Source organism: Lissotriton helveticus, chromosome 6 (assembly GCF_964261635.1).
Source record: "Lissotriton helveticus chromosome 6, aLisHel1.1, whole genome shotgun sequence".
Taxonomy (NCBI): Eukaryota; Metazoa; Chordata; class Amphibia; order Caudata; family Salamandridae; genus Lissotriton; species Lissotriton helveticus.
The window spans coordinates 1,962,973,103-1,962,993,197 of NC_136067.1; the positions used below are offsets into that span (position 1 = coordinate 1,962,973,103).

The 20,095-nt window shown below is 45.1% G+C and overlaps 1 protein-coding gene across 1 annotated transcript in view; it reads left to right on the forward strand.

The window, feature by feature from the left end:
• The window catches only part of SELENOI (selenoprotein I), a 281,155-nt gene that overhangs the window by 194,807 nt on the left and 66,253 nt on the right, over window positions 1–20,095 (forward strand). The window contains exon 9 of the mRNA XM_078649982.1: window positions 5,246–5,428. Within this exon, the coding sequence (XP_078506108.1) occupies window positions 5,246–5,428 (183 nt within the window). The remainder of the gene's footprint in view (window positions 1–5,245; window positions 5,429–20,095) is intronic.

Sequence of the window (20,095 nt, forward strand, 5' to 3'; positions counted from 1 at the left end):
CACAACAGTTTCGTGGCAGCAATTTTCGTCGCTCAGGTGCACGTGGAGTCACCAGAGGACAAATGGGTCAACAATCTCAGTTCTCAAGAGGTGGAGCACAATCCTCGTTCACAAAACAGAACAAGGGAGGTTACAGAAATAACAGCAACAGAGGTCGCGGCAGAGGAAACAACAGCTCCCGCTCCTCTACCCCAAGCAAACAGTGACTCTCTGTCGCTGCCCCCCGACCACTTAACACCTGTCGGGGGGAGACTGCAGCAATTCCTGCCCGTCTGGAGAAACATCACCACAGACAGGTGGGTGCGACAACTAGTCCAGTATGGTTATTGCCTAGAGTTGAAATCCACTCCACCCAACATCCCGCCAAGGCAAAGGCCTATGTCCGCAGAGCACTTGCACTTATTGCAGCAGGAAGTAGTGGTGATGCTGCAAAAAGGCGCAATCGAGCTCGTGCCAGTGGGAGAGGAAGGCACAGGGGTATATTCCCTGTACTTCCTTATTCCAAAGAAGGACGGATCTCTCAGACCCATTCTAGATCTACGTCCCCTCAACCTGTACATACTATCAGAACACTTCCATATGCTTACACTGCAACAAATTCTTCCCTTGTTAAACCAAGGGGACTTCTTAGCAACCTTAGATCTCAAGGATGCTTATTTCCACATTCCACTACACCCGTCCCACAGGAAATACCTCAGATTCACTATCCAAGGCAAGCATTATCAGTTCAAAGTCCTACCCTTCGGAGTGACCACAGCCCCAAGAGTGTTTACCAAGTGTCTGGCGACAGTAGCAGCGCACCTCAGGAGGCAAAACATTCATGTCTACCCCTACCTAGACGACTGGCTCGTTCAGGCCAAGTCGGAACAACAGTGCGCCGCGGACATGTCAACTACCATTCACCTCCTTCACGATCTGGGCTTCTCGTTGAACTACCCAAAGTCGCATCTTCAGCCGGCACATGTCCGGCAGTTCCTAGGTGCGACGATCAATACCCTGACGGCCATGGCTCAGCCAAACCAAGTCAGGATAGACAGCATGCAGTCTCTAATCCAAAAGTTCAGACCACAACACTCACTTCCAGCGAGAGTGTTCATGCAGTTGATTGGCATGATGGCCTCCTGCATCTTCATAGTCCCTCACGCACGGTTGCATATGCGTCCGCTCCAGGAATGCTTAGCAAATCAGTGGACACAGGCTCAGGGACAATTGACAGACCTAGTGTTGGTTACCAGTCGGGCATACGACTCTCTGCATTGGTGGACTCCACACAACCTTTGCAAGGGCCGACTGTTCCAGGAGCCAGTGCCACAAATTATCCTGACAACGGACGCATCTCTCCAGGGATGGGGAGCTCATCTGCTCACTTACACAGTGCAGGGACTATGGACGACGCAGCAACAGAAGATGCACATCAACTATCTGGAACTGATGGCAATCTTCATGGCGCTCAAGTCCTTCATTGTACATCTGTGCAACAAGGTAGTGTTAGTCCGGACGGACAACATGACCGCGATGTACTACATTCAAAAACAGGGGGGCACCCACTCGCCACAGCTGTCTCATCTGGCTCAGGGCATGTGGAAGTGGGCCATTCAGAGGAACATTTTCCTCATGGCAGAACACCTCCCGGGCAAGGACAATCAGATGGCGGATCTGCTCAGCAGATACAGCCATCAAATGCACGAGTGGGAGTTACACCCATCTGTACTCCACCCGTACTTCCAGCAGTGGGGTCATCCGGAGATAGACCTGTTTGCCACAAAAGAAAACGCAAAATGCCAACACTTTGCCGCCAGGTTCCCTCACCCACAGTCGCAGGGCAATGCGATATGGATGAACTGGTCAGGCAAATTTGCGTACGCTTTTCCACCAGCCCCTCTGATACCGCTGGTCGCGAGAAAGCTAAGGCAGCACGCGATGACTCTCATCCTAGTTGCTCCAACGTGGGCGCGCCAAGCATGGTACACCACGTTCCTCGAACTCTCGGTGGTGCCGCATCAAAGACTGCGCCTCACGCCCAGTCTTTTGACGCAGAACCATGGAGAAATTCAGCATCCAGATCCGCAACAGCTCAACCTGGCAATCTGGCTCCTGAAGTCCTAGAGTTTGGATACCTTAACCTACCTCCGGAATGCATGGACATCATCAAGGAGGCAAGGAAGCCAACTACCAGAGCATGCTATGCTGCGAAATGGAAGCGTTTTGTCATTTACTGTACAGCCAATTACATCAACCCGCTAGATGCATCTATCCCTAACATCATTTGCTATCTGTTGCATCTTTACAAGTGCAATCTAGCGTACACTTCCATTCGGATACATCTATCCGCCATAGCGGCTTATCTTCAGAACAGGCAGCATCTCTCTGTCTTCAGAGTGCCTGCCATTAAAGCTTTCCTTGAAGGTCTGAAACGAGTCATTCCCCCAAGAACACCACCAGCTCCGGTGTGGAACCTCAATGTGGTCCTCACCAGACTAATGGGACCACCTTTTGAGCCACTGCACTCGTGTGAACTCCAGTTCCTAACGTGGAAAGTAGCTTTCCTAATCGCTATCACGTCGCTAAGGCGTGTTAGTGAGCTGCAAGCGCTCACAATCCAAGAGCCATTCATTCAGATTCATCCAAATAGGGTAGTGCTACGTACTAACCCCAAATTCCTTCCAAAGGTGGTGTCACAGTTTCATCTCAACCAAACTATTGACTTACCGGCATTCTTCCAAAACCCACAAACGGTGGCGGAAAGAATGCTCCATACGTTAGACGTACGGAGGGCGTTGATGTACTACATAGACAGGACACAACCCTTTAGAAAGACAAAGCAACTTTTTGTTGCCTTCGCACCACAACACAAAGGCAACCCTATTTCCAAAGCAGGAATAGCCAGGTGGATTGTTAAGTGCATCCAAATATGTTATCAAAAGGCCAAGCGCACTTTAACGATACCCCCAAGGGCGCACTCCACACGCAAACTGGGGGCATCCATGGCTTTCCTAGGGAACATTCCTTTAGAGGATATTTGCAGAGCAGCCACGTGGGTTACACCACATACCTTTACAAAACACTACTGTGTTGACGTACATTCCAAGCAGCAAGCAGCTGTAGGACAGGCTGTTCTCAAGACACTCTTTCAGGTTTCTGCAGCTGGCACGGGCAACCGCCGCTGATGGAGGGACTGCTATGTATTCTATGCTAAGATATGAATTTAGCAGCCCACATGCCTCGAACTGAATATGCTACTTACCAGTATGCATCTGTTCTTGGCATGTAGGGCTGCTAACATTCATATCGCCCACCCTCCTCCCCGGTGCCTGTCGCAGCTGCAGATATACTATTGTATTCACTTATTAGCATGGACATCCTTAACACTTTTCACTCCATCTTCTGCCACAATGGCGAAAAACAATCTGGGGATGGAGCCGATGCCCATGCGCACTGTAGTCCAGGGGAGGAGCCACCTATCTCAGGATACTTCGAAGACTCTTCCAGGACAACAATGTGCGATCATCCGGACCCAACACTAGGCGGCGATCTAATGCTAAGATATGAATGTTAGCAGCCCTACATGCCAAGAACAGATGCATACTGGTAAGTAGCATATTCATTCTGTGTCCTTTTTGTTCTGAAATGTGGGTTCATTGTTGTGCTGTTGAGGACTGGGAGTCTGTTATGTGGATGCATTGTTGTGCTGTTGGGGACTGAGAGTCGAGGGAATGGTAGGTGATAGATGCTAATTTGCAGGGGATATTTGTGGAGTCCTGCCTCGAGTACATCCAATTGGGTTCTACTTAAAGATGTGCTACATTAGATGGCAGACTCTTTCCAGACAGCGTTTTGTCTGTTGCTAGTTGTTGCTTGTGCCTCTTTCGACGTGAGTGTCCAGGTATGCACTGGTGCCGGAGTTGGACTGCCCCCTCAGAGGAAAAGGATTTAGCCATCAGAGTGCCTGGAATCAGGGATCCGTCTTTTTGTGGTCAGGCATCCATGGAGTCCATGTTGGAGCTAAAGTTAATTCTGGGGCATTCATTCTTTTTGTTAGACTCACTGTCTATTGGTAGATCTGGCTTGGTTTTATCGCTCGGCCAGAAATGGACTTTGGTATGCTTGTCCCTGTGTTGCCGCCATTTTGGGGTCAGGCTTCTGGGATGCTAGAATTGTATTACTTGGTGGTAGAGTCTCATATACAAGTATATACACTACCTGTTACTTACACAGCACCCTTTCCTATGGGCTACCTAGTGTCTACCTTAGGAGTGACTTGTATGTTTGGCTACCTAGTGTCTACCTTAGGAGTGACTTGTATGTAATAAAAGGGGAGCTTAAGACTTGGCTAGTGGTCTTAAATGGCAAATTGAAGTGGCTATAAACTGCACACACAGGTCCTGCAATGGCTGGCTTGAGACATGCTTGAAAGGATACTTGCGTTGGTGGGATGTTGAGTGCTGCAGGCCCACTAGTAGCCTTTAGGTTACAGGCCACTTTACAATGGACTTATAAGTCAGCTAAATATGCCAATTGTGTATACACCGGTGTTACCATGTTTAGGGTAGAAGCACATGCACTTTAGCACTGGTCAGCACTGGTAAATGCTCAGTCCTAAGGTCAGCCAAACGATATAGCAAAAAGTGGAGGTAGGCAGGCAACCAGTTTGGTGGAAGGCTACCCTAAGGATGACAGGGCTAAATCTAACCTTCAGCAGTAAAAGTCCCAGCTATTTGCGGCGATTTGTTGTAAACCATCAGCAGTTCCAGGGTCTTCGTTCCTCATCCACTGCATCAGCTGGCATAGTGGTTTAGGTGAAGACACACCTACCAGATATCTCACTTTTGCAGAAAGCACAACTCGTTGGTACAGAGCATCATTTCATGTGTATGCAGATAGTATATGTACGCTTCTGATCTAGAGGGATAGTGATCAACATAGGGAAGAAGCTTTCATCGGTGACCAAAAAACAAAAGTACACCCTGGAACAATACACTCAGAGATTTGAATGTTCTGTGACCGACTCCAGGCAACATACATTTTATTAGTGGTGCAGATACATCACATGACTCACTATTCAAGTCTAGTGACAAATCAACAGGTCAGTAATTTCTGTTGTAACATACAGATGAAGCTTCTTTAATGGTGTGAGTGTGGATTGCATTGTTAGTAATTATGAGGCTCTGCAGATTTAAAACCATCGCCTTGTAGTGCAATTTTTTGCTAATTTTAAAACTTTACATGTTTTCTCTTCTTTTTGTAGTGCAAGCTTATAGTTTGTCAGATGAGTAACACCCGTTGCCAAGCTTTGAACTGGTTGCTTCTACCACTGGCTCTCGTCGTCATCATCGTCCTTACAGGACTTGCCCAGAACAGCGAAACAGTTCTACTATTCGCGATAACTACTTTTATTGCTGTTGCACACATTCACTATGGAATCCAAGTGGTAAGTATACTTCAGATCTTGGTGTTAGTTTAGGCCTAGTTGTACGTGTGTCTACTTGTTTATTTGTTGAGTGGTAGTGTTCTTTATGGCTTGTGTAAAAATTGTGAATTTGATTTTCCAAAATGTGTTTGACTCCATTTGTCCTTCCTTTCCTCAAACTGTTCATCAACTCCCATCCAAGTGTTTAGACCCTGCAAGGTGTGGCCTATACTATACATTAAGCATACACGTTGGAATTATTGTGTGAGATAATTGCAAACAAGCGGCTCTAGCCAGAATCAGTGCTAAATCTTCCTATTCTTACTCATTAATGTTTTACCCCCTCAAAACATTGCCACGTGCTAATATGCCCAGTCGTCGGTCTCTGGTTCTCATGCGCTGTACCTCCAATATGATAACGAACCACACCACTCTTGCAACGCTTAAATCTATTTCTTTAAGTAAAAACAAAAAGCAAAGGTGCACCACAAAAACAAGGAAAAATATTCAATCTGTGTCCACAGTTTGTTCTTCAATGTTCTTCTTTTATTTAAACAGCATAAAAACAATGATCTTGATAGATTTGAGCAGCCAACGCGTTTCTTCCATACAAATGGACTACTTCAGGGCTGTCAATTTAACAAAATATACACATATAAATACACTAAACAAGGACATTTGACAGGAATTACAAACATGGACATATTAAAACAACATTAATAAACACCATACTATATGCAATCATATTGTTAGGGAGATTGTATGTACAAAAAGTCAACCATCTATTGCCAATCCCTGAGTCTATATAACACAACTGTTTTGAATTATTTTATTTACTTTAGCCGAAGCTTTCACAAGGTTAAAAAGTTTAGACAAGAGGTGAAGGAAACCGTGAGGAACTCCACCATTTAATAGGATTGAAGTTAATCGAGGTTACAGACAAGAGGGGGAAAACAGGGAAAAGGAAAAAAGAGGGAAAAGGAAAAAAGGGAAATGAATACAAATTTCTTGTATAAAGGAGAAGATTTCAATAAAGGGAACCCACCTGAGGGTTGAGATAAAGGTACATGAGCTGTCAAGAGAAAAGAAAACGCCCACACGCAATGTAAAGTACCAAAGATCTACTTTTTGAGGGTGTCAGTAGACCCAAGACAGAACCCAACGGGTCTAAGATTTCTGAAAAAGCATGATTCAACAATTGATTAACCCACCATGGGTATAAAAGCTGCTCTAATCCGAGGAGATCAGGCCAACTGATTATAGAAACTGTTGATGCAGTACGGTCTTTTTCTGAAATCTATTCAACGAAAATAACTGGTCCTCCCGTATTTGAGTATATGGTATCCAGGAGGGGACAGTACAATTGCTTCACAGAGAGAGAACAAATTACTCACTTCTTGGGAAACAGTTATCTTATGTTTGAGCGAGCAACTGTTTATAGGTCAGTTGAATTTACGCCATCCTAGTTATGTAAAAAAATAAAAACATCCATGAAGCACTATCTGCAGAAAAGGGAGAGGGCAACAGGGGAGAAAAAAGCATACGTATCAGAAGCACATTCCCTGTGTACAATGGAGGGGCTAATTTAGATTCACAGGAAAAGAGCAACAGGCCCCTCAATACTCACTGGATCAAATGTGATCAGGGCCCTTAATACAAGTCAGATGTGTATGCTACAGGGCAAGTCTTGGTAGATCTGGGTTCTTTTAGTTTAGTGTGGGCCCAGAGGAATAGCTGTAAGCTGTTGCTGGTCTGGTGGAAAGGTTGGGAAAGACCCATTAGTGTTACAATGGTACAGCCTATAATTGACCAAGATATAACATAAATGAGAGCAAAGAGGTTTACAGCTCCTCATTCTGGAAACAGTGAGTCATACAGAGAGACTTATAATTCCTGTATCTGTTAAGGAGAATTATGTATGACAATTTAGAGATTGATGTTATAAAGGCTTATATGGAAAAATAATATACAAAATATTATAGAAAACATCATTTAAATACTGGTCAGGGCAGTGAAGCTGCCCACATGGCCATCATCTTGAGGACAGACAATTAACATCAAAATTAAAACAAACATAGGCGATGGAAATGGATAATAGTCCAGTCTCCATCATATTAACTCCTTGGCTGTGGGGCATATTCTCCTGCCGTGCTGGGAGGAGGGGGGGTGCGCACAGCGCCCCGGTGCTCATGACGAGTTCAGCTCGTCATAAGCCACTGTGGCCATGTGCTCATGACGAGCTGAGCTCGTCATGACCACACCCGTTTTATTAGAACGCACGCACAGCAGGGGAATTTGCCCAGCATGCGAGCATTCTAACGGTCATGACGAGCTCAGCTCATCATGAGCACATGAGAACCGTGGCTCATGACGAGCTGAGCTCGTCATGAGCGTTGGAGGGGTTAATACCCAAACATAGAAGCAGTGTTACCCTTAAGCGCCTAGCATCTCATTAAGATCTCTTACCTTAATAAACCGTACAGCGAAAAAAGCGTCTCTCTTCAACTCTGGTCCGAGTGAACTAAGACCACAGAGGAAAAGCTCCCGTTTAAATAACCTGCGACAAGAACATGATGAGAATCAGCTGTGGGCCAAATTAGGGGGATGGAGCGTTCGTGTTAGTGGCTCGTACGTCGTATGCAATATTGGCCGCCATCTTGGAGTGGTAAGAATAAGGGGCAATGTACATAAGCTTCCACATATGGGAGAAGCAAACCATCTTTTCTCCAGTAAGTAAAAGTCTAAAAAGGCAGGCGCGATGTCCGTGCAGTTGATCAGCAAAGAGAGAGCAGTCCATGATGTGCCTCAAAACATCATTTGTATAAAATGGGAAATAGCAAGTAAAAATAACGGAAAGAGTCATATTATTAAGTACCCATATTGCAGATCGTATTATTAAATACCCATATTTGAGTCAGGAGTAAAAGCTATCTACCGGATCGATAATGAGTCAAGAGCGTACGTCAAGACGACCGCCATCTTGAGGTGATCAAAAGTATATACAACAGTTATTTTTATTTATTTAATGCATTTTTATAAAGCGCGGACCTTACCCGAAGGTGTCAGAGCACTGTACAATAGAACCAGTTACGTTACATGAGAGAACTGTTGCAGGACTAGAACAAACAAAAATAGCATGCCATCGAGTCGAAGTAACGCAGGCAAAAGGCACACAATCTCAAGCACAGTATGAATATACTATGCAAGCAAAAGTAAGAATAAATATGACAAATTTTACAATGCCGTAAGAGCTTCCTGGCGACCAATAGCAGGCCATAAAATCAAAACAACGCAGGCAAAAGGAATACAATTTCAAACGCAGCAAGCACAGGATGTACAAACAAAAATAAAAATATATTTGACAAATTTACAATGACTAAAGAACTTCCTGGCGGGGTCTGAGAAGGAGGGAATTAGTTCTGAAAGTGTCTTTGGAATTAAAGAGATTTGAGGTCCGCTTTGAAGATCTGGATGGAGGTGATGGCACTGAGCGAAGGTGGAAGAGAGTTTCAGATACTCACCGCATTACCTGAGAACGATTGTGCCAACAATTTTTCTCTTTTGAAGGAGGGGTGTTCAAGAAGGGACATTTCCGCATTCCGAGAAGGTCTTGAGCCTCCAGACAGTTTGAGTTTATTCGCCAGATAGCGAGGGGAGGAAGAGTGCAAAGCTTTGTGGGTGATGCACGCTGTTTTGTAGATAGCTCTAGGCTCGATGGGAAGCCATCGGAGAGAGCACAGGATAGGAGTGAGGTGGTCACTTCGTTTGGCCCCTGAAATGAAGCGAGCTGCTGAGTGGAGGTCGGATTTGAGGGGGGGAGAGGTGAGATTTGGGAAGGCCAGTCAGAAGAGAATTACAATAGTCAAGTCTAGAGAGAACTAGCGATTTGACCAGGGTTTTTAGGTCATTCTCAGGGAAGAACCGACAAATCCCCCATGAAAGTCGGAGTTGATAACGTGCGCTCTTGGCCATGGAGTTGATGTGTGAGATTAGGTTGAGTCTTTTGTCAAGTATGACACCTAAGGATTTAGCGCAGTCCACAATGATGGGTTTACTGTTGAGTAGATTCGATTGATGCATCCAGGCTTGAACAGGAGGCGGAGAGAGAGCGAGATATGAGGAGGAATTCCATTTTGGAGGGATTGAGAGTGAGTTGGTGAACTAGCATCCAGTTGTGAATAGTGTTGAGAGTAGAGCTGAGTAGTGAGAGATCATGAGGGGAAGACACCTTGAGGTAGATTTGGGTGTTATCCGCATAGAGATGGTAGCGGATTCCAGATTTGCTTAGAAGGTTCCCTAATGGTTCAAGATAGAGATTGAACAGAGTGGGAGCAAGGATAGAACCTTGAGGGATGCCTTGACCAACCACCAGTAGGGACGACAGACTGTTTGCAATCTTGATCATTTGGGATCTGTGAGAGGAAAGAGGCAAACCATTTGAGTACTGTGCCTTCCGCGCCCATTCTCTGTTTAAGAATGTTAAGGAGGGTGTTGTGGTTAACAGTGTCAAACGCTGCAGAGAGGTCAAGAAGAATCAGAAGGCACGATTCCCCCGAATCGAGAATATGCAGCGCTTCATCGATCACTTGCAGCAGGGTTGTTTCAGTGCTGCAGTTTTGAATAAAGCCCGACTGGAACATGTCGAGGAGATTATTGTCCATAATTTGTTGGGAGAGTTGTTTTGCAACACATTTTTCTGTGATCTTTGAAAGAAAAGGGAGATTGGTGATGAGGCGGAAGTTATTGAGGTCATTTGCATCTGCAGAGGTTTTTTTTTAAGGGGGTAACCTGTCCTGTTTTGAGGACAATTGGGAGGGATCCTTGACTGAGGAAGAGATTGACTAGCCTGGTCCAGTAGGAGAGAGTGTTAGTATAGAAATCAATGGCGATGCCACTGGGAATGGGGTCAGAGGAATGGTTGGAGGGTTTGGTTTCGCGGATGCATTTGAGAAGATCAACCTCTGAGATGGTGGCAAAGTTCTGCCAAGTGACTAAGGATTTTCGCTCCTCGATGGGGGTGCGGTGGGTGACCTGTTCCACCAGAGATTTTTCCTTTTGATCGAAGAATATAGCGAACTCAGTTGCTTTCTTTGATGCATCCTCAGGCTTGATGGTTTGGGGAGAACAATTTGGGTTTTTGATGAGGTCGAAAAGTTTTTTGGGTCTGTTTTTAGCTGAATCGAGGAGGGATCTGAAATGTGATGTTTTTTCCTGGAAGATGTGTTTGTGATATATGGATCTTGCTGAACGTAAAAGAGAGAGGTTGGAAGTGGATGGAGATTGTCTCCAGTGCTTCTCCAAGATTCTAAGGTTTTTCCTTTCGTCATAGAGAGCTTTGTTGAACCAAGGAGCTGATGGGGTGGGTCTTTTCCTTTTGCTTTGGAGTGGAGCAACCTTGTCGATTTCGACTGCGAGGATTGAGAGGCAAAGGGGAGTAAGATCGTTGATATCCGTATTGGGGTCTAGACTAGGCAGAGACTGCATAGCAGATTCACATAGAGTCTCAAGATCAATGATTTTTGTGTTGCGGACCCACGTAGAGGCTCTTTTGGGTTGGCCGAGAGTTAAAATGTGAGAGAGGTGAAAACAGAAGGGAATGAGGAAATGGTCAGACCAGTCAACACGGATGGGTGAAGCAGTGGTAATCTGGTCAGATTTGGAAATCACAAGGTCCAGAATTGAGTCTTGGCAGGTGTAATTTCCGAGCAGTGTTGTGCAAGATCTTTAGCGGAGAGAAAGGTTGCAAGCTTGTTGGCAGCCGAGTCTTCCACAGAGCCCCAGTGGAAATTGAAATCACCTAGGAAGATCTGCTTGTCGCTCTGTGAATATTGGTCACTAATTAAGTCGATGAATTCCTCCATGAAGGAAGAGCAATTACCAGGCGGGTGGTAGATGGTATGGAACCTGAAGGGTGTGCCATGATGAACTTGGAATTCTAGGGAAAGGCATTCAAAGGTGCGAAAGAGGGTGGTGGGAGCGGCTTTGATTTGGAGGGTGTTTCTGAAGATAATCACAACACCTACCCCGATCTTGCCTGGTCTGTCGTTTCTGAGAATAGAGTAGTCAATAGGTAACAAAAGATCAAATGAAGTGTGAGAGGAGTCATTAAACCAGGTCTCAGTGAGAAAGAGCATGTCGAGATTGTGGTGAGTGATGGTGTCGGAGATTTCCAGTTTGTGTTTGGTTGCAGATCTGCAGTTATGGAGCATACAGTGTAGCTCTGACGTAACTGTTTTGGTGATGTGAGTGTCTGGACTGATGAAGGGGATAGGGATTAGATTCTTGAATGAGGGTGCCCTTTGAGGGAGAGGCTGGTAAGTTCTGACGGAAGAGATGGTCTGAATGGCAAATTGAGTGGAGTTGTTAGGAGAGGCGAGTGTAGGGGAAATGACATTGATGGTCTTGTAGGTAGCCAATAGGTTGGTAATGTCTGTGGAGGATAGATTGTGGTTGGCTCTATTGGGGCGCGGGAGCAAGGAACTCCTCGGGAGGTTGTTCGGCGATGGGGATATCTTCGCACATAGGAGTGAAATGGACGCTTCAAGCAGGGAAATGGGCGAGATGAGGGAATCAAGTTTAGTTTCCAGAGAGAGGTGTGCTGAGCACGGAGTGAAGGGTGGCTCAATGGTTAAGGGGAGAGAGTGGACTAGGCGAAGAAGGACAGGAGGAAGTGGGGGATCGGGGAGAGTGTTGGGGTGCGAGGGTCGAAGGTGGGGGAGTAAGTGAAGTATGCAAAGAAGGGCAGTGGGCTGTGGTGGGCTGGGGGGCGATATGTGATGTAAAGGTCTGAGGGGGAGAAAGAAGGTGGAAGAAAGGAGTGAATGGAGTTACTGAGATATTTTTACTGGTGTTGAGCAGAGGTGAAGAATCGAGATCATACCTAGGAGGAGAAAGTTGAGAAGTAGAAATGGATGGCTGGAGGAGGAGGAGGGGGGAGTGGGGTAGTGGGAAGGCCATGGATACGGTGAGGTGAGAGGAGAAGGGGTTGAACAGGGAGAGGAGGGAGGGAGGTCAAAGGGAGTTCACACGAGTGGGGAGAAGAGAGAGGGTGCAGGCCAGGTACCATGGGTAATGAAAGGTGAATGTAGGGGTAAAGGCACCAGGCAGAGTGGAGGGGGGTTGAGCAAAATGAAAGTTGTGGGAGGGGTGAGGGAGGAATTACCAAGAGGGGAAACAGGGTTGTGAACCATAGGGGGGGATGTAAGATGAAGAGAGAAGGGGGGTTGAGATCAGTGGGAGGGAAGATTACGGGATTACCAATAGGGGAGGCAGGGATGTGAGGCATGGGAGGGGGGAGAGAAGGTTGTAGAGAGATGGGGGATGTGAGAACAGAATTGAGGGTACGAGAATAGATTTATTCATACTGTTTTCTCTAGCGAAAAGATGACCACAGAATTGGAATGGTCAAGTATAAATAACTCGCCAGCGTACTTAAAAAAGACCACCAACTTGAGGTGATGAAGCGTTCATGGAGTAATAATAGGCTTACTGTACTTTTTCTCTTGGGCGTAAGAACGACCGCCATCTTGGAATGGTCAAGTATATATGGAACAGTAACAGAAACATTCGTACTATTCTATCTAGTGAGCATGATTGCTCGATTCAAGAGATAATGGACAATAGAAAAGAGAAAATAACCCCAAGGATAGCAGCATAAGATTTTCCAAATTGTGTTTGAGGAAAGGAAGAACAAATGAAGTCAAACACATGGAGTCAAACTGTTCATCAACTCCCATCCAAGGTGTGGTCTATGCTATACACTAAGCAAACACATTTGAATTATTGTGTGCCATAATTGCAAACAAGCAGCTCAAGCCAAAATCAGTGCTAAATCTTCCTATTCTTATTCTGTTTTACCCCCTCAAAACATTGCCACGTGCTAATATGCCAAGTCGTCATTCTCTGGTTCTCGTGCGCTGTACCTCCAATATGAGAGGGACCAAACCATTCTTGCTCCGCTTAAATCTATTTCTTTAAGGCCATTCTTTCCGGGTTTGTTATGTTTCCTTGAGGAGACTTCCAGTCTTTTGACATCCTCAGTCTTATAAATCACTATAATGTAGGCCAGCACCCCCATGCTTCTTGCTAGCTTTCGTAAATCTTTGAGTAGATAGACAGATGTAGCTATAGAGCACCATGCACAGCACTACATAGATTGCGTAAATGTAGCAATAACACGGGCAGTAAAATTAACATCCTCTTCAAAACAAATGTCAATAGTCATATTATATGCTGATATGGTAAATATATCCAAAGTGGTACTCATCAAATGGGTCCCCATAACACTGTTTACTTGTGACCGGTATGCTCAATTTCATGCAACCTTCCTTGGTACCACTTCTCTCTCCGGAGTTTCTGGTGGGTTTTCCTTCTTGCCTGCGTCTGCTGCTGTTTTCTCAGACATCTTCAGTGCACCTCCGATCTCCATGGCGGAAAAAACAAGCATTTACAATGCAACGGTCTCGCCTTTGCAAAAGTTAGAGCTATAGGCATTGTAAATGACACATTTTTTATTTATGTGTTGGTTTTGAAAACAGATAAATAAATGGCACTGTCATTTACAAGGCCAATAGCTTAATCTCCAAACACACAAACAGAGCCCAACACACACACACACACAGAGCCCAACACACACACACACACACACACACACACACAGAGCGCCACACACACAGAGCCCAACACACACACACACACACACACACACAGCGCCACACACACAGAGCCCAGCACACACACACAGCGCCCCACACACACACACACACACACACACACACACTGAGACCAACACACACACTGAGAGCAACACACACAGAGCCCAACACACACACACACAGAGCCCAACACACACACACACACAGAGCCCCACACACACACAGAGCCCAACACACACACACAGAGCCCAACACACACACACAGAGCCCCACATACACACACACAGAGCCCCACATACACACACAGAGCCCCGCACACACACAAACACACACACAGGGCCACACACAGGGAACAGAGGCCAGAACAAACGATCACGAGGGAACAGAGACCAGAGAAAACTATCACAACGAGGGAACAGAGGCCAGAAAAACAATCACAACGAGGGAACAGAGGCAAGAAAAGCGAACACTCACCGGCTGGGGTGGAGGACTCGGACGTTCTCCCTTGCTTCTCCTGCGGTGGGGGCAGGCACCGGCAATGCGCCCCGCGCCCCCTCCGCCGTCTGGCTGCACCAGGGGGCGTCTGCGGGGCTCTCACTTAACCACAGAAGCCCGCACCGGCATCTTCTCTTCTTCTTCCGGCAGCGGTCACAACGAGGCAACAGAGGCCAGGAAAACAATCACAACAAGGGAACAGAGGCAAGAAGAGGCAAGAAAACGGGCACAATCAGGGAACAGAGGTAAGAAAAGCGAGCACTCACCGGCTGGGGCGGAATACTCGGCAGCTTCTCTTCTTATTCTGGAAAACAAAAAATCTCGCCAGCATGACTGCGCAAGCGCAGCCTATGCAGGCCTAGACCTAATAATCTGAGAGCTTGCACACACAATGGGGTTGTAGCCTGACCACGGGGATCAGGTTTCACAACCATCCAAGAGAAAAAAAAAAGCAAAGCTCTTTCCGACTCAAACCACTAGATGGCGGAATATGCACAGTATGTCAATCTAGAAGACGTCTATGCTGCAAAACTATTCTTACAGGTAAGTAACTAGTTTCGTTACTTGTGACAGGTATGCTCCATTTTCTATAAGTCAAATAAAATATTTTTCTTAAAAAAGACTATTAGTAAAAACAGCAACTCATTATTGATTTGCTATACATGTGACTTAAATTGTACTACAAACCACAAACAAAAATGGTGGGATCATATTTAGAAAGTTCAACAAATACTTTTGAAGTTGGCAAGTGTTTATACATTAAAAAAAAATAAACATTTGCATTCAGATGTGATTAAAATATAACACATTAAGCAAAAGATATGGTGTAGACTTCATTTTACAGTAATTACTGTGCAGAAGAGCATTACACCAATAACGCATTTAAATAAAAAAAAGACCAAAATAATTTGGTCTCTCTCAAGTGTAAACAAGACATAGCATAAAAATTGAGTACATTGATTGTTTTTTCTCAGATAGAATGGGCACCGAGTTAATTGCACTGCATCACTAACTTTGAAATCTCCAATTTTGACTTCAACTATCAAATGAACGTTGGAAAAAAATATGAGCCCTGTTTAAACTATTTTTAAAACACTCCACTTATTAGGAAAACAAAGTCCACAACAAAATTAAAGTGGAACGGGAGCTAAGGTTGATTAAAATGGTAAATGACTGCCAATAAAACAAAAAAATCAAGAAAATCTCAATTTAAGGTGCTGCCTCCTCCCTGTTGTAATCTCTCCCTTAGTTCGATCCTCTAGCATATACTACACAACAGCATCAATAAAATTATATGCTCCTAGATACTCACAAACCTTTTCCCATGGGCCATAAAGAATAGTTGGTGTAATGGGAAGTGGGGGATGCTTAAGTTGACAATAGAGGAAGTTAGGTATGTACATGGTGTGGACACTGATTTGTGAGTTATTTTGAGGTTGGAATTCCATACTGCTCTCTAAATTAGCCCCCTATTCTCTAGAAATATCATACATGACAATACTGTGTTCTACAGTATCTGAGTTGCTATCCCTCTACAGCACCCTCGTGTAAGACTTCTATGCATGCAATCGCTACCGTTGGTGAGTCAAGTGCACAATGGAATTCACTTGATTAGTTAATCAGGAATAAATTAAATATAATCTTAGGCCACAATCTTCTTATGCATTTAATCTCTTATCTGTAAACATTCGAAGTGCAAAGAAACAGACACTGTTAAGGTAGCGAGTGATGTAAAATGTACTTGATAAAGACCCCCTAACAAGGTGTGTAAGTTGGTGAAGGGGGCGAACACAAAGACCCAACCTCCGCCACTAGATATGGGACAGTGGGAAAGTTTTAGCTATGGCACTGTGAGACTTGACGTTTATTCCTCTTTTTGCCAAAATATACTGGTTGTGAAGTATGTATTTAAAGTCTGGGCAGGTGCCACTGTACAGTGGCGTTTCTTTGGTAAGAGTAGTCCCGGAGTCTCACCATCAGAACCACTCGATCCTAGTTGTTGAGTAATGGACAAGATGAAAACTGTGGAACCAGGAGGCATTTTTTTAATTAATAATTTGCCTCCACTTGTGACAAATTGTGCTCGATCGAATAATCACTTTCTAAGCATAGGCCACAAACATTTTTATGGCTAAGCTTTCGGTCCCCTTAGGCTAGGGTGACCAGATTCTCAAAACAAAAAACAGGGACAGGCCATTGACATAGAAGTAGGACCACGGTTTGCAGTAACAATCGACATAAAAGTAGGACTATTTGACAGCTGTCATGGAGATAGAAAAGGGACTACAATGACAGCTCCCTCCACAGACCGAGATGAAACATTACAGACCGCAAATCCAAGGTCTTTTATTGGCACCCCTCTCCTTTACGCTGCAGCATTAGTACTTTTTATTACATTTACACTTTTAAGGACTATAGCATATATTTGCCAAAAATCAATAAAACATCACAGGCATGCAAACGCCAGATTTACTAGCTTTATCAATGCTCGTTTCTATAGCTGAAGTACAACTCACTAATGTTGCCTAGTTGCTCACAGAAAAGCATGGGAGGTAAACTGCGGAATGCTAAATTGCCGAAGGGCAGCCAATGAAAAACAGGGACATTTCTGTGTTTCACAGGGACACTGTTTGAAAACAGGGACATTTGAGTCACTTGGAGGCAAGTGTCGGGACACGGGAACACTTCTCCAAAAACGGGGACCGTCCTGGGAAAACGGGAACGTCAGGTCACCCTACCTTAGGCCTTAGTACCATTTGATGTATGTGCGCTTTATAAATATGTTTAACCCCTTCGCCTCGGGGGTAATTCCCCCACGTTGCGGGGAGGTGGGGGGAGGGGCACGCCACCACGGTGCTTGTGACGAGCCCAGCTCGTCATGAGGCACAGTGAAGCTGTGCTCATGACGAGCTGGGCTAATCAGAACCCCGCCCACTGATTGATTCTCCCGCACAGGCGGGGAATCAATTGCGCGTCGGCGGGCCGCGGCGATTGTTACGAGCCCAGCTCGTCAAGAGCACAGCTCCACTGTGCCTCATGACGAGCTAGGCTTGTCATAAGCATGGAAGGGGTTAAAAATAACATTTCTCTACTTTTTTTTTTTTTTACCAGCTATAGGAAAAACCTAAATCAAACTAAACCCTGGTAATAAAAATGTGATAAGAAAACAGGACTGAAATCCACAGTCAGTTGATTTTGCCTTTGCTGGAGAGAACATTCAGTTTTATAGTTCACTCATTAACGTGTGGTGTAGTAAAAAAGTTATGAATCTTGAAACCAGGAGTTCTGCACTGTGGTGGCTGTACTCCTGCTTCAACAATTTGTTTGCTGATGGTCACATCTTATACTTCCTATGGCTAAGTCCCTTTAATTGCCATTATTATAGAGATGGGCGAGCCACTGAAGGCTCGAGCCAAGCTTCAGCCAGATGGCTGGAATCAGTCCCGGCTTCCACACTTTTTCAAATTGTGTAGCCCTAGGCAGTTGTTTTATTTCACTGTGCCTGTTCTTTCTTCATTATAACAAATGAGAGCAGCTTCAATACATGAGTTTAGTATGTGTGCTGTACAAAACCTCTTGTGTTTGATTTAATAGACTATAATGTTGTTTCATGTATAACAACAGCTAAGGGTTGTCAGTACATGTTTGAAAACGTTTAATAAATGCGTCTTAATGCAGAGGTGTAATCTGATTAACTAGGACAAAACTTTCTGCATGTTAGGTAAATACACTTTACGTTTGAAGAGACTTTAGTTGTATGTTTACCTATTTGTTGCACAATCTTATGGCCATTTTTCACAACACCAGATTTGACCACACAACAACCATTATGTCTACATATACAGCACTGTACTCTCCCACATTTTTAGTTCAACAACCACAAACCCGCATTCATATGCTCACACCCCCCCCTCAAAATCTTTCACAATTCTATTAAACTGGCTATTTTTAACTTTGTCTAGACTTATTTAAACATTGCAGTTAAGTTCTGGTACTGTTTAAAAAATGCAATCAAATACATGGTTGCCAAACATTCTATTGTGGTCAGGCAGGCCTTACTAACATGTAAGCGTATCCACAGTGTGATTATTAGAAATGGTGATGGGGACTTTGAAGAATATTTGGAGTCCCTTCCCTTTTGACACCTTCTCCCAGCCAGAATATAAGTGCCAAAAGATATTAGCGATGGCCCATTACACAGCGGCTTAGTGCAGCTCATGTTTTTTCTGCTGAAAACAAAGCACCGATCAGCATAATGCTTCTTTTGGCCAGAGCCTGTTCTGATGGCCTCCAAGAGCCCAGTAGTCTGGATACTTCTCCGAACACGGTCTTATTCTGCCCCTCAACACTGAGCTCCCAACACCCCTATACACAAGGAGTCAACACTAATGTGCTGACTGATGTCCTCCAGCCTGGCCAAACCTCTTCAGAGCCCCTCCTTATAATGGGTCGTTGACTGATAATCTCTTGGGGACCTGGGCCAAGCCCTGCTCTGGAGCCCCGATCAGCTGCCAAAATGCCCAATGTCACTATCCTGTACCTGGGGACCCTGATCCTCTTATCAACATTTTCCCCCAGGTGGTGCAGGCTTCGGCTAGTAAAGTCAACCCCAATACGCGTTCCCTTACCTCCCTCTAGATGGGGAACTGAAAAGGATTGACGCTTTTGGATGCAGTTTTTTCTCTTCCAACAGTCTCACCCTGCGTTCAGTGAATACCACATGACTCTTGGGCCGCTACCATGCTTTATTGGACTGTGTGACCATATAGGATGGCAGCGACACACCAAAATTTACAATTCACTGCGCTCTTAACACTGCTTACCGACTCATTTTCAGAACTGTTGGTAACAGTGTTGACATCTAGAGACATGCTTGTATGCGGTCTACTGGTTTTTATATGTGATTTTCTATTAAGCATCCTGGATATGCATGCGCTTTGATAGTTCCTGACTCTGGGGCAAGGCTGCTTCTGTGCTTGAATGTTTCAAGGATAGCAGAGCCACGGCCCACTTCCTTTGGCTGTCTGCCGCTCCACCTCAGCCGTCTTCCCACATTTGCCCTCTCTGTGGCGTTGGCAAGGGATTTCAGAATTGCCAGCAAATGCTGCCATTTCAGCAGCCATCCCAGCCTTTTCTTTGCCGCGGCCAGGGGGGGTCCCACAGAGCACATGGACATTGGGGTAATGTGCAGCCCAGTCTTCCAGCCATTTGGCTGCCATAGCCCCCAAGCCTCTTTGACATGTCCTTACCGAGACACAGCCACCCAGGATCCAACACTTTCTGCCAGGATGGCAGGCCATCACCTCATACAACTGGGTATTGCAAATCTGTCAGCTGGGTTATGCCTTTTCATTCCTGGATTCCCCACTGCCCTTGTCATCATCTCAAGAACAGCTGGTGTCCCTTTTATGAAAGAAAGGGAAGGTTCTTTTGGCCATAGAGAGTTTACCAGCATCAGAAGCAGAATTTTTATTCCCACTACTTTCTGGTGCAGAAAAAGGATGGACGTCCCTGTTCCATATTGGATCTTTGCTCTCTC